This window comes from Phoenix dactylifera, chromosome 2 (assembly GCF_051530095.1).
Source record: "Phoenix dactylifera cultivar Ajwa chromosome 2, Ajwa_hap1_PhDact_Kaust_v1.1, whole genome shotgun sequence".
Classification (NCBI taxonomy): domain Eukaryota; kingdom Viridiplantae; phylum Streptophyta; class Magnoliopsida; order Arecales; family Arecaceae; genus Phoenix; species Phoenix dactylifera.
In genome coordinates, this window is record NC_143191.1 from 13,550,707 (window position 1) to 13,564,277 (window position 13,571).

At 38.4% G+C, this 13,571-nt stretch overlaps 2 protein-coding genes across 6 annotated transcripts; one reads left to right on the forward strand and one right to left on the reverse strand.

Annotated features, from left to right (window-relative positions):
- Positions 1-3,204: 3,204 nt before the first annotated feature.
- LOC103716234 (RNA-binding (RRM/RBD/RNP motifs) family protein) lies at positions 3,205-8,819 on the forward strand. 2 transcript variants are annotated; one of them, XM_026808163.4, is made up of 8 exons: positions 3,205-3,540; positions 3,634-3,731; positions 3,850-3,901; positions 4,873-4,949; positions 7,494-7,584; positions 7,657-7,732; positions 7,849-7,927; positions 8,383-8,819. In XM_026808163.4, the coding sequence occupies exons 1-8, from the start codon at positions 3,402-3,404 to the stop codon at positions 8,647-8,649; spliced, it is 879 nt and encodes a 292-aa protein (XP_026663964.4). In that variant the 5' UTR covers positions 3,205-3,401; the 3' UTR covers positions 8,650-8,819. The 2 variants fall into 2 exon arrangements, with proteins under 2 accessions (XP_026663964.4, XP_008802379.4); XM_008804157.5 differs by having other exon boundaries at positions 4,879-4,949.
- On the reverse strand, positions 8,634-12,831 carry LOC103716235 (uncharacterized). 4 transcript variants are annotated; one of them, XM_088715409.2, is made up of 3 exons: positions 12,115-12,829; positions 11,107-11,371; positions 8,634-10,354 (listed from the first exon to the last, which is right to left on the reverse strand). In XM_088715409.2, exons 1-2 carry the CDS (start codon positions 12,657-12,659, stop codon positions 11,287-11,289), a joined length of 630 nt encoding a protein of 209 aa, XP_088571535.1. In that variant the 5' UTR covers positions 12,660-12,829; the 3' UTR covers positions 8,634-10,354; positions 11,107-11,286. The 4 variants fall into 4 exon arrangements, with proteins under 4 accessions (XP_088571535.1, XP_088571533.2, XP_088571536.1 ...); XM_088715407.2 differs by having other exon boundaries at positions 11,107-11,515; positions 12,115-12,820; XM_088715410.2 differs by lacking the exons at positions 8,634-10,354; positions 11,107-11,371 and adding exons at positions 11,377-11,515; positions 11,650-11,750 and having other exon boundaries at positions 12,115-12,831.
- Between the last annotated feature and the right edge of the window lie 740 nt (positions 12,832-13,571).

Below are 13,571 nucleotides of genomic sequence, written 5' to 3' on the forward strand. Positions count from 1 at the left end.
TTGTTAGCGAGATAATTGAAACTACTTCCTAATCAGCTGCATGGGGGAAAATTCAAATTCAAAATCAAACTTCTCAGGTTTAGTACTAAGTTTTCAGATGTGTAGGAAGCCATTAATTTGTAGCTTAATACAATTTTGACACATGTACAAATGAGAAGGTTTATGTCAAATTATTGCATTGATATCTAATTTGAACTTTAGATATCTAATTTGAACTTTAGATGTCTAATTGAAAAATTCAACGAATAACAGCCAGATCAGCTCCAGATCGGTGGTGGAGCATTTGGCTCACTTAAGTACCAGTCTTTCTTAGGCACGTATGCCTTTTTGACAAGCTTTTCTTAGACACCGTTATTCAATAGATAATTTCACTAGATATCGTTCAATTTTATCCTAAGTACAATATTAAGCTAGCTCCTATGAATTAACCAATTTTCGAATTTCTGTTTGAATGGAATCTGGAAATTACTCCGCAAGGAGTCCAAATGGAAGTATTAATAAACCTCTTGGAGGTTAAGCAATCTAATATTTTGCTTGAAAAATTAAGTACTAAAGTAAAGCTAGCATAAATGTGTAACAGCTAAAATAGAACAATTTATAATTATGCAACAAAATATATAATAAATGTCGCAATTTAAAATCTAGTGCTAACAATACATAAACTTTTCTGGATTGTTAGCCTAGATGCACAAATATAATTGATAAATTAAATATTTCTAATATTCAAAAATAGTAAATAAGAAGAATAAACTAGTAAATAATTAACTTAACAATATAATAATAAAATGAAGAAAGAGAGAGAAGATGGCCTGTGGATCGAAGCACGCTGATGCGCTGTCCCAGGAAAGTTTATGCCCCCACGCACGGGTCTGCTGGCACAGATCTCCTAGAGATACGACGACCCAATACAGAACCACGTCTTCCCTGTTAGTGCGCCTCCAGGGAAGAAAGAAGAGCACGTTCACGCTTGCAGATAACTCAAAAGAAACTTAAAAAAAATTATGAGGAGAAGAAAAAAAATTTTTATTTCTTTTCTCCCCAATGGCCCCTAGAGCCCTTTTTATCTAGACTCTTGGAATAGGAAGAAGAGAAAATTTTGATTGTACTTTGAAATGATCCCTAGAGCCCTTTATATAGACTCAGACACATCAAAAGAAGAAGATTTTCCTCCCGCGGATTGATGACGTGTCTTCTTGTGTTCCTTTGATTCTTCGGCTTATTGCATCTTGGCCGTCCACATTTTCTTCCTTCTTCGAGGGGCCTTTCCATGCTTGCTCTTGCACTGGATGCATGACACTTGTCATGGTTTGCTTTCTTTGGGAATTTTTTCATGTTTGCTCCCTTGCTTGTGCACGGATGCTTGCCACTTGGCCGTTGACTAATTTAGTTTTCAAAATTTTAAATTATTTGATTTAATTCAACATGACAATAGCATGGGTCTAGGTGCCTTGACTTTACAGGACTGTCGTTATTGTGACACCGTTTACATAAAAAAAGAAAAAGTAGGGTGTAGCCGGAGCTCCAAATTACTCTACTACTAATAGTAAACTAGAGTTCTACTAAAAAGCTAAGCAAGAAACTTAAAAGGAAAAAAGTAACAACAAGTTAAAGATAAAGATAAAGTTTTGTTGTTTGATTGGAAGAATAAGCATTCCTTTTTCAGATCACATTCTATTATTTATACAAGATGACAAACGATATGATAACTACCTACTTCTAGCGGGAGTAACCTATGTTTGGCCTTCATTTATAATAGTTCTGATAATTGATACCAACTGCCCTCCACTACTTATGTTATCACAATGGCTAGATCCGATATTAGCTATCAAATCAATAGTGAGTTTTCACGTAGTCATGCTTAATCAGTCTCAAGCCTGTTATAATTGATCTTCATTTGACCTGCCCATAATAGTTCACCCTGATCGTATCTTTTTATTTAGCCTATAAAACGATGCCCTGTGTTAAGGTACCTTCAAGCCAACTCGGTCGGCTCTTCTATGTGGTGTTTGTTGTTTCGACCTCAGTTCTCATTAAGATTTTTTTTTTTTCCTTTTAAAAAGAGTATAAAACATACAGAATACTGTTTACACTTGTCTCCAATAACCAAATCCCATTGAATCCATTCTAAATAACTTAGACAATGGAGAATGTAAATCTTGCCCTCCGGTTTGTGACTTTAAAACAAAGAGTACAAAACATATAGAACGCTGTTTACACTTGTCTGCAATAACCAAATCCCATTGAATCCATTCCAAGTAACATATCAGGGATCTAAATCTTAATCTCTGAGGGCTTCCAATATTTATTGCATCCTGCCAACCAATCAGTAGGAAAGTTGGCCTCAGAAGAAGTGTACATAGGCCAACAACTAGAATACATCCTTAAATATAGGGATGGAATGCGATGTGCTAGAGATGTCATTAATCCACCCTATAACCGTACCGGAGTCACCGTCTATAATAACCCTTTCACTTTTGAGAATAAAGATAACCACATGGAGGGCTTTCAAGCTACTTGTAATTCAATAGAATAGAGATGATTGAGAAACAACAAGCCCCAGCATAAAGGGCCCAAGCTTCATGATCATGAACTATGAAACCTGCATGAAACCTGCACCTCCGCAGCTATCCTTTATCGTTCCATTGAAGTTGACCTTCAGAAAACCCTGAGGAGGGGGCATATTTGAAGTCCTATCGTCAATAGCATACTCTAGCTTTGTTGTGCGGCTAAATGTGTGCATGTTCCTAAGATGTAGAACTGATCATGGACCGAGCTTGGCAGAAAAAATGTCAAATTTTACATACACCTAACCCAAAATCTAATTAAAAATGAATAGAGTTTAGGCTCGAGGTTTGGTCTATAATTAGCTCTACTCAGATGCCATTATAAGTTAGGATGTGATTGTAAAGAAATTCCAAACCGAGCCTACACATTTTATAAAAATATTGATGCTTAAGAAGGCTTGCATGGCAAAAATAACCCACATTCAAGCAGCAACGAAGGGCCACGAGCCACTAATATCAAGTGGAAGGAGGAGCAACATGGTTTTAACATTGCCCATTACCTGTATTGAGCATTGTATACCGCACTGGTTTTGTGAGTTGCATCAATCCACGAGCTCGTTTTGTGGCACGGTCAGCCCATAGCATCACTTCTCCATTTATTTTTTTTAAAGTAAAACTTGGTCCTTTCCTTTAACAAACCTAATTATAATGGAATAATTACCATCGACCACCATGACAAACCCTTAATTGTCGGTGTAGACCTGCTTAAAGACATGCCGTCGGTGCATTGCTTTCGCCTCTTCTATCACCACCTTCCCCTCTTCGATTCGATTTCCAGAACGTTTTAACCCTAGAAAAATGATATCTTGATCGATAAAGAGTAAGCCGAAGGAAAGGATGAGCGCGAGCAACGTCAACGCCGTGTTTTACGCGGACACCTACCACCCGATCCAATCCGGGAGCATCGACGGCACCGACATCCTCCCCCACGACAGAGCCGTCTACGGCGCCCTCCTCTGTTCCAACGCCGGCCTCTGTACGTAACTCCAAGTCCATCTCTTCTCGCTTCTCTACTTCCCCTCTTTCTCCGCCGTGCTCTAATGTCATCGAGAAATCGGGTGTTTTTTAGATGATCCGTTTGGCGATCCCAAGGTTATCGGCGATCCTTACTGCACTGTATTCGTCGGCCACCTCTCCCGCCAGACCGATGAAGAAATTCTTCGAAAGGTGGGATGCCGACCCCTGAGCGTTGTTAAAAATCGGATTTTTACTCGTCTTTGTTTTGATTTGGGTCTGTCTTTGTTCGTAAGTTGATTGGTTCTTCTTCTTCTTCTAAACATTGTAGGTTATGAGCAAATATGGGAGGGTGAAGAACCTGCGGTTAGTGAGAGATATTGGTAATCTCTTGCTTTTGATTTTTTTTTTTTCGGGTTAGGGGAAAAATAGAATGGTCGTCTTCTGCAATGAGGGGATTAGATACAGAAGTTGCTGGAGATTTCACTGTGATGTTTGTTATGATGAGATGCCGTAGTATTTCTAATTGGGTGGATTTATGCAAGATTTCTGATGAACTACGTAAAGAAAGATTGCTGAACTTTGGTGGAACTCCTTTTGGAGCTCTTCTATTCTTTCCAATAGGTCCTTCAAAAAATCCTCTGAGGAAGTATGGATAGCTAGAGTATCTTTAATATCCGAAATGAAGGACTCTTTTCGTTGTCTTTCATATCCGATATTAAAGAGAACACATAGCTCTCTCTTTACTCTCTCTCGAAGCAAATTTAGATTAGGGAAAACTTTTTTTTTTGTAACAAAAAGAAAAAGGTGAGGAAGGAAGATAGAAACTTGAGTCCAAGCATGTTTGCCTACAAGGCCCAAAGGAAATGAGGTCCTTAATCACTTAGCAGCCACTACACTTAAATATCAGGTTTCTACTGACACATCAGTTATGCCAAGAGATGATAGGAAGCCTCACTGAGCACGACGAAGGCCTGACAGCGATTTCATGTTGAGGCAAGTTGATCTGGTTTCTCAAATTGCTGATGTTAGTGCCTCTGATAAACTCTGCTGATAAAGGCTCATTGCAATCCATGCCAAACAAAGGGCATTGCTTCTACTTTTGGAAACCTTTATCGAGAAATTTGGAAAACGCTATTAGAAAAGAAAAGCCTGTGAAACAGAACTGCCACTCAGAAATCATCTCACCAAGACATTATCACCTGGATACCTCATATTTCTGTTCCAACATTTTTCCATTAATGAACACGTGCCTGCTTTATATGCCTCTGTTCACCAAAACATGCATTTATCTGGTTAAATTCGTTTGCGGAGTATGCCTCTTTTTGTTTATCTGATTGTGTTGCTTTGCTAGTTGCAGTTACTGGCGCCTCACGTGGTTATGCTTTTGTTGAATATGAAACCGAAAGAGAGATGCGCCGTGCATATGAGGTCCAACATTCATGCCTTGTTCCTTGAGCTTTTGTTTCCAACATGCTCATTGCCTGCTAAAACTCACAACCCTTGTATCTGTATCTATGATTATTTCATAATTATGATATCTGGTGGATGAAGTGTAAATATAATGCATTCTTTAACAAAACATTTATGTTTTTTGGTTCACATTACTATTGTTTATTAATCCTCTTCATTTTCAAATCTGCACGCATAATTCTGGGCAAGGAATTGGTGTTCATCTAAATGTTCTGTTGTCCGAATAGGTGGTAACACATCAAGTTCATTTTGATACGTTCATCAGTTTTCTTTTGTTAAAGCTTAGCATGAATGAAGTTGTTCAATTAAAAGCACGAAAGAAAGATTTGGCACATTTAGGGAATCAATGAACTAATCATGCAGTGTTTCTGAGAGTCTACTAGTATTTCTGTGTGCTGGATGATTTAATGTACTCATCCTTCCTTCATATAAATCACGTGTTAATAGAGTTAATCAGTGGCTTTGTAACAGTAAGACAAAAAGTTAATAATTGTATCATATGCACAACCTGGAGACAGTTCTAGTTTCTGCTTCCATCAGGAATCATATTATCTTATAAATTGAAGTTTACTTCTGCAAAACCTTTTCTGCACTCCTTGAAGGCTGCAGTTGTCAAATCTAGGAGCTCAGTGAATGTTGGGATGAGAGTGCTTTCTTTGTCATGCAAATAAGTCACTAAACTCCTTGAGTGCAAGCACACACCCCTGTAGTTGCAGGGCATATAGTTGATTTCACATATTTTTTCTTGTAAGAATTTAAGTATTTATTACAAGGAAGCTATAGGTTTTTCTACTAATGATAGTGTTCGGCTTGTGATCTGAATCAGTCATAAAATTTTTGCCAACTTAAAAATCAGAGTCTCTCCTTTGAAATTAAAATATTTAGTGAATAACCAGATATGAAGAAATTTATGGTATCAACATTCATGGGAGATAAGAAGCCCACCCAAGAGTGGAAGCAAACTGAAAGTTCTACCAGTTAGAACTGGTATACAGCATGCAAGTTAGGATGCCTCATCAGTTACATGAGGTTTTTGGAAAGGAACATATGTCTAACTGACATCAGTCTTTGATAACTTGACAATTTGCAAGCACAACAAAGCATGACAATGAAATCTTGACACATTATGAAACAACTAATCTTTTAGATAGAACACTGACTGGGTCCCTCGTAAGATCATAAGCTACCTTCTTTAAGGAATAAAAGTTGGTTTACTGAAGTATAGGCAACTAAGGTCTGCAATAAATCCTACTACTTTACTAGAATGTTATGAGTTAAATGACTAAACTGATTGCCTGTAGTAATTTAGAGAAATCCTTCTCTGATCCCTATTCACCCTTCAGAAAGAATTTATGAATCAAGGTATTGCTGCAAACTGTCATAATGAAGATTTAGTCATATCCACTCACTGAATCATTTTTTATAGGAACACTTATTCATGAATCATTTCTGCCTTTGGTTCAAGTCTATAGGTGTCCATTACATCGGTATGAAAAATGACTTTATTCATGATGATCCTCTTGTGGTCTATAAGCAATCTCACCGATCTTTCCTCAGCATGTCTGTCATCTTTGCCATGCCATCCGTGGTCTAAACAGGCCCTCACTGCCTAACTTAAGTTCAATCACATAACAATGGAAGTTCTTTTGTTGCAGAATATGATTGTGCCATAAGCACACCTGGTGATGTGAAAGGCTTAGATCCATAGATTGAGTGCTATAAGATGTGGAGCAGAATGTTAACTCTATTTTTTCTCAAAGTGTTGGTGTCTGCTTTCTGCAGCAGAATTCTGTTCAAGGTATAAAGTGATAAAGAGACCAAAAAAAAGTGTGACAGTAGCTTACCAATCCCAGTTTTTCTTTATTTCTTACATGATGCACCCAAAGCGATCATCGCTTTGGAAGGGAGAGCCCTATTGAAATAAAAAAAATAAAAATCACAGACTGTATGACAATTTAGATCGGTGTTTAAAAAATATAATTTGGGAATAAAAAAGTGACTATCAAAATACCTAAATAAGCCCAAAGGCTATCAAATAACAAAATGCCTAAATAAGCCCAAAGGCTATCAAAATAAAATAAAATCACTCTAACCACAACGAAACTGGCTGGACCATCCTCCTGCAGCGACTGTAGACCCAAGTGACAGGTGATCTGGTACTAGAGCCTGCACCAAAAGTATAGTTGTCATGCAACAAGAAATATTTGAAATTGAATAACAAGATTATGATGCCAGGTTCTAGAGCATGTCTTTTCAAAGGAAAGGTAGCTGACCACTTGATATCAAATGAAGATTTATAACAAAAACTCCTTGCTGGAGCCGCTGATTTAGCTATTATTGGAAAACGTGATATGCATTTTGTCCTGGAAGATGACATGTATGATTTACATGTTTTTTATGAACATTAACTCATGTCATGACTGCAACTTCTATTGTTTTTTCAGCTGCTAAATTTATTAGCTGCTTGAACATACCCTCTAATTATTCTCCTCATGCATGTAGGATGCACACCATTCTATTATTGATAACAGTGAAGTGATTGTAGACTATTACAGGCAGCAATTGATGCCTGGATGGATCCCGCGGAGATTAGGTATGTTAAAACACTCAAGCATTGCTTGAAATATTTCGGCACTTACCAAAACCTTGAGACACTGTTCAACAGGAGGGGGCCTTGGAGGTAGGAAGGAATCTGGTCAGCTTCGCTTTGGAGGTCGAGAGAGGCCATTCCGAGCTCCTTTGTATGGAATTAACTCTTCACGTCAAGCCCTGTTGTTGTGTGACTTCATATTAGTTTTTCTGTTGCAGTATGTATAAAAAGCCAACCAGCTTACATCCTTGATTTTTGTGCAAGCAGGCGTCCTATTCCCTATGATGATCTGAAGAGGCTTGGTATTCCACCACCACCTGAAGGACGATATATGTCACGCTTTGAGGTATAAGTTTCTATTTTCCTGTTTAATTTGCATCCATGAAGTAGTTACCTTGTCATGGAAAAACAGACACCTTTGGGGCTCGATGATATCATTGCATGGATGTTCTTGTTATAGTAACTCTTTTAACCAGTATTTTTAGGGCTCAAATGCCTGAACTAACTTGATGTCAGGATTATCAATGTGTCTTCAAAAATTGAGTATCATTGTGCTGTAGCAACAGCATTGCCTCGGTGTTAACTGACTGCCTGTGAGCAGTGTTGCTTTCACTTGTGGCCATATTTTGAACACAGTTCCTTCTGTGGAAGTTGTTTCTATTTCATTTCTATAACATACATGGTTAGTGGGCACATTTATTGTCCCCTTTTTCTCGATGAGATACATAATGATTCCTTGTTACTTTTAAGAATGTAGACTGTTACATGGTAACCAACCTCGCGGTTTCTTTGTGATTATAGGTTCCATCACCCCCCAGACGGAGAAGCAGCCATGCGGACAAGGAAGACTCCCCATATGTGCAGCGAAGATCCAAAGATAGGGAAGAACCTTCCCGCAAGCAGCAGAGAAGTTCACCTGACAGAGATGATTCCTCTCACAAGCACCGTAGATTTCACCAGGAACATTCCTATGACAAGGATGACTCCTCTTACAAGCATCATAGACGTCGTGGTGAACATTCCTACGCGCATAAGAAGAGATCAGCTAGTAGAGACCACAGTTCATAATTTTTTTCAAGAGAAGAATTAAAATGTCATATGTTTCTTAGTTTGTGGGTCTTTGTCTAGATAGAAGCTAGAATTTGATAGCCTGAGGGATCTTTATTTACTCGTTAATCATACCTATCAAGGCAGGCAGGAAAATGGAAAATAATTTTGAGGTTCTAGGCTCTATCAAAGCTTCCTGATTTGTATGTTCATTATTGCTAATTGTGATAGCGTGACTGCATTTCACCGCTCTTCGACCTGCAAGACCAAAACAGTGTTAAAATCCCTTTTTTTTTTGCTGAGAGTTAAAATCCTTTAAGAATATAATTATACACACACAGAGAGAGAGAGAGAGAGAGAGAGAGAGAGAGATTTGACCATACTGAGTAAATCTTCATTTAGATTCAATTAAATCTAAGATTGGATGGTGAGGATTCTACATCGATTATCCGAGTGGTTGAATATGATCTACTACTTCTAATTATTTATACATCCAAAGAATAAATATCTTGAAGATTTTTAATTTATACATCAAGCTATTAAAATTTTTTTGTATTATATAAACTATCTAATTTTTTGACTATTTAGGTGTATAATCTAAAATTCTTCAAATCATATGATTTTTTGTCCGTAAGAAATTTTAAGTAGATCATATCAAATAACTCAGATTATCGATATGAGATGTTCGTTGTCCGATTTAGACCTAATTAGAGCTGACTGAATTTGAATAAAGGTCTGTTAAAATGTACCCAAATCAATCTCTCTCTCTCTTTATAAGTTTGGTAATTAAACCCATCCAGACCAGCAGATGGATCAACCTATGATGCCCATGAATCCGTGGTCCGCCATGGAACCCATCCTACAAACGGTGCCCGATCGCACCTACTCAACCCTTCCCTGTCACACGCATGCATGACCAGAACTTTGGAACTCTCCACAATCACCTTTGGAAAATCACACAGAAGAATGGTTGAGACACTGCAAATTAACTTGATGGACACCTGTGTTCTCTGCAAAATCCCCCCTCATTTGTATTTGGGGCATGGCTGATCCTCACACTTGAAGGCTTGAACAGAGGATGGACAGAATTTGTTAAACTGCAGGTAACACCCAACCCTAGAATATTGTTAAACGTAAGTAAGGGTTTCAGTATTAGCTTCTCATTTTCATCCAGAAGTAAACCACCAAATCTAGATTCAGCTTCCCAGAAACAGAACTGCTTATGTTGGTGATTGTCATATACTTCTGATGAGCCAATTAGACTTCAGGAAGCTTGAAAGAAAAAGGAGATGGCTATTGGTCACTTCATAAAAATAGAAACAACTGAGAAGATAAAGATAATTGGCACTTTACTATGTAATCTGTTTGTGTGCAGTATGCATTTTGGCTGCAAAATTTTCAAAGCCTTCTTTACAGGGAGCCTTCAAATTTGGCTCATAGAAATCGCTACAACATAGAATCATTTTCTTTTCTAGGTGAGCCAATATTCAATGCCAGTGCCACAAGGATACAACTTTCAATTGAGCTCTGTGTTTCTCAAGAAAAAGACAATCAATTCCAGCCTTTGACATATATCTTCCTTCTATCTCTCAAAGAAACTTGACACAAAAAGCAGAATATAGTGTTAGAAAAGCTTCACTGTCTACATTGGACAATTGCAGTCCTGTAGCTTATGTTTCACCATGTGATGGACCAGCCAAGTTCTCCTATCCAATTTTTCTGCAACCTACAAGAAAGAAATCTTAGAAAAATCAGGACGAGAGAACAGTAGACTTCATAGAAAAAGAAAGTCCGCTGGGAAAAAGAACTTTGACAGGCTAAAGGAGTTTTTTACAAGTACAAAAGAATGAAAAAATATGTCACATGCTCATCAGTTCTTATCACTAAACAGTCAAAAATAAATCCACGAATCTAGAGTTTTAATTTTGTTCATTGGAGTACCAGCCGATATCCTTGTATTAAACCCAAAATTATAAGGTCTCTAGCAAAATGGTGCTGACAATACTGAAAGAATAAGATTCCTATTCCTTTGCTGCAATTTTATTAAATAAATGCAAAGTCCATTCGAACAGTAAAGAACAGCAAATACAGTTTTACTTAAATCCCTCAGAAGGTGATGCACAGTTTCTTGGATGTAGAGAAATCCATGTTAGATTTACTTTGCATTACTGCACATACAGGATATCAGAGAAGTCTCCAATTAAACAGTTATTGCCAGGATTTTTTACAAGAGATAATGAGATATGAATGGTACCTCCAGAAGCAGCAACAAATTGACAACTTTGGCAAAATCATTGGCACAAAGTGATCAAAAATCCAAACACACTTAAAAACATGGACAGAAACAATATGGAAGATGAACTAGAAAGAGTAACCATTTACCGAGTCAAGAGGCATCTGGGAAAACAGTGGCAAGTTGCAGAGGAAAAAGAAAAACAAGAAAGAAAAGTAGAAAACATTAACCTAGTATTGGTGTACCTCATATAATGGCAATTTTTGTCCCCGCATGACGGAGCCCATGCTCCATTCGGATGTCATTCAGCTTGGTCTGACAAGTTGCCACCCAAGAGTCAAAACTCTTGGACACATTGCAAAACCACAACCATATTTGAAACATAAGCGGCTCAACCAACATTCACATCCATCACTGCAATGTTGTTAACGCTGGTGTGATGCTTCTCTTCTTTTGGATTGAATTTGGTGGATACATTCTGCAATTGTAACATGAAATTTCGGAGTAGACCTGCCTGAAAAGAATAAGTTAAGGCCTGCCTTCTTTAAAGCTTGTGAGACATTCTCCTGAGCCCCCTGAAAGTGCATGGAGCACAGAAAGGGAACTGCAGCTTTCAGAACTGGTTTCCCGCAAACAATGGACCCAGTTGGTACACTGTTAAAATTCATATGAATCCATACAATTAATAACAGATAAAGCAGTTCCAGAATATAATTAGCAATACTCTGTCAGATAAAGCAATCACATGCACACCCACCATAATTAAAAATGAAAAAGAAAACATATACCAAGGTCATATTTAAGTTAGATCCAATCAACAAGGGTTTATGTTGCAAAAGCAGGAAGAAGCGATCGCTAGCACAACAGTTCATCAATGCATCACCTTTGGCTGCAAAGAACAGCAAAATATGAGACCGACCGGTCACCCTAATCATGGACCAAGTATTTGCGAGTTGCTACTTGCTACTTATGACGAATCAAATATTTTATTTCATAATTCAGAGAAATATTGGCATTACTGTCCTGTTCTGAATCCGAACCAACTTCACTCCTAACAATCACTGAATCTAGGATGATGCATTCAACCTCCAATCATGGCATTTTATGACATCTCAAACAACGCAAATGTTTGTTTTATTATAGTGGGAAACAAAAATAAATCAAAAATAACAGTAATATATGAAAAGTTACCAACTTTCCCAACTAAATCGAACAGAAAACACCTGAAGAGGAGAAAACTGGGCAATTCGAACCTCTTGACGACAAAAGTGCAAGCTTTGTAAAGCGTCTGCCTGTTATCGGAGAGTATGTGGGGATGGCAATATCTGGAGAGCGGCATCGCCTTCGACTGGCACCCCGCGAACCCGCACCGACTCCCGAATTCCGTCCCCACCACCCCATTGTCCCTGCTCCCTTCAACCGCCGCCGTCGAGGAATCCTCCTCGAGCCCCGCTCGGCTTCCTTCTTCGAGGGGGCTCACCCCAAAGGTCCAGTAGTACTCCCGGTGCTTGGCCCTGAGCTCCTCGGCCAGGGCCCAGTACTGGTCGCGGTAGCAACTCTCGAGCCGCTTGACACGGAGGGAGCGGCGGCGGAGGACCTCCTCCCGTGAGAGGAGCTCCGCCGGAAGGAGCGCCGCGTCCTCGGCGGCGCCGACGAGGGCGAAGGCGGGGAAGGGGGAATTGGGATTGGGATCGGAGGTGGAGCTAGGGTTTATACGGTTTTGAGAGGGAGAGGGGAGAGCTTCTGGCTCCACGGAGATGGAAGGGGTGGGGAGTTTGGTGGCGGGGGCGGAGACCATCGTCCGGCTTCCTAGTTGCCGCCGAGGAAAGGGAAAGAGAAGGGAACAGAGAATGAGGATGGACGGCTGAAAATATTTTGAGGTCGGATGATAGACGCTGGCCGCCGGCTGAGATCAATGCTGAGTATTTAAAAAACCTTCAAAGCGTTTGTACCAAAAAAAAATAAAAAGAAGACTTCAAAACGTGACAAATAGCTGGTATTTCATGCGAAAAAAATGGTTGATCTTTCTTCACGATACCAACCTTTGGATCGAACCCATACAAATCACAAAACATCTTTATTTATTTGCTTGCATAAATCTCCAAACAGCCGTTGAGTGATCCAAGGGTAGATTTATTCGTACGAGGAAAAATGATTTTTTTTTTTTGCAAAAGATACGACCGTTGTGGATGCAGCTAAGGTATCTTGAGATTACTGAAAGGCAATATCAATATATTAATTATTTTAAGAGCGTAGAGGTTAGAAGTAAGATTTCTTAATATGATGGGGTCAGGGATGGCAATCGAATTGAATATGGGTCGATAGGTTATTATCCAATGGGGTGGATTGGATGGTTGAGTTGAGTTGAATAAAATTATTTTTTTACATGTATTATGAAAAAAAAATATATCTAAAAATTTTATTGTTAGCTATATTTGCTTCAAATCTATTGTAGATCGGATAAAATCTACCCCATAATAGGCTGGAGTAAATTACCATCTTTAGGTGAAATTATGTTCCGATGGATGATTCTACTTACATCAAGCTATAGTTCTATAATAATTATATTTTTATAAAAAAAGTTTAGCATAAGTAATTTAATTATAAACTCCTACAAATAGAGAAATAAGAAAATTATTTTTTTATATAACTAGAATTTTGAATTACTTAATTCATCTGTATTTCATTGCAAACTTCCAGCATGCCATTG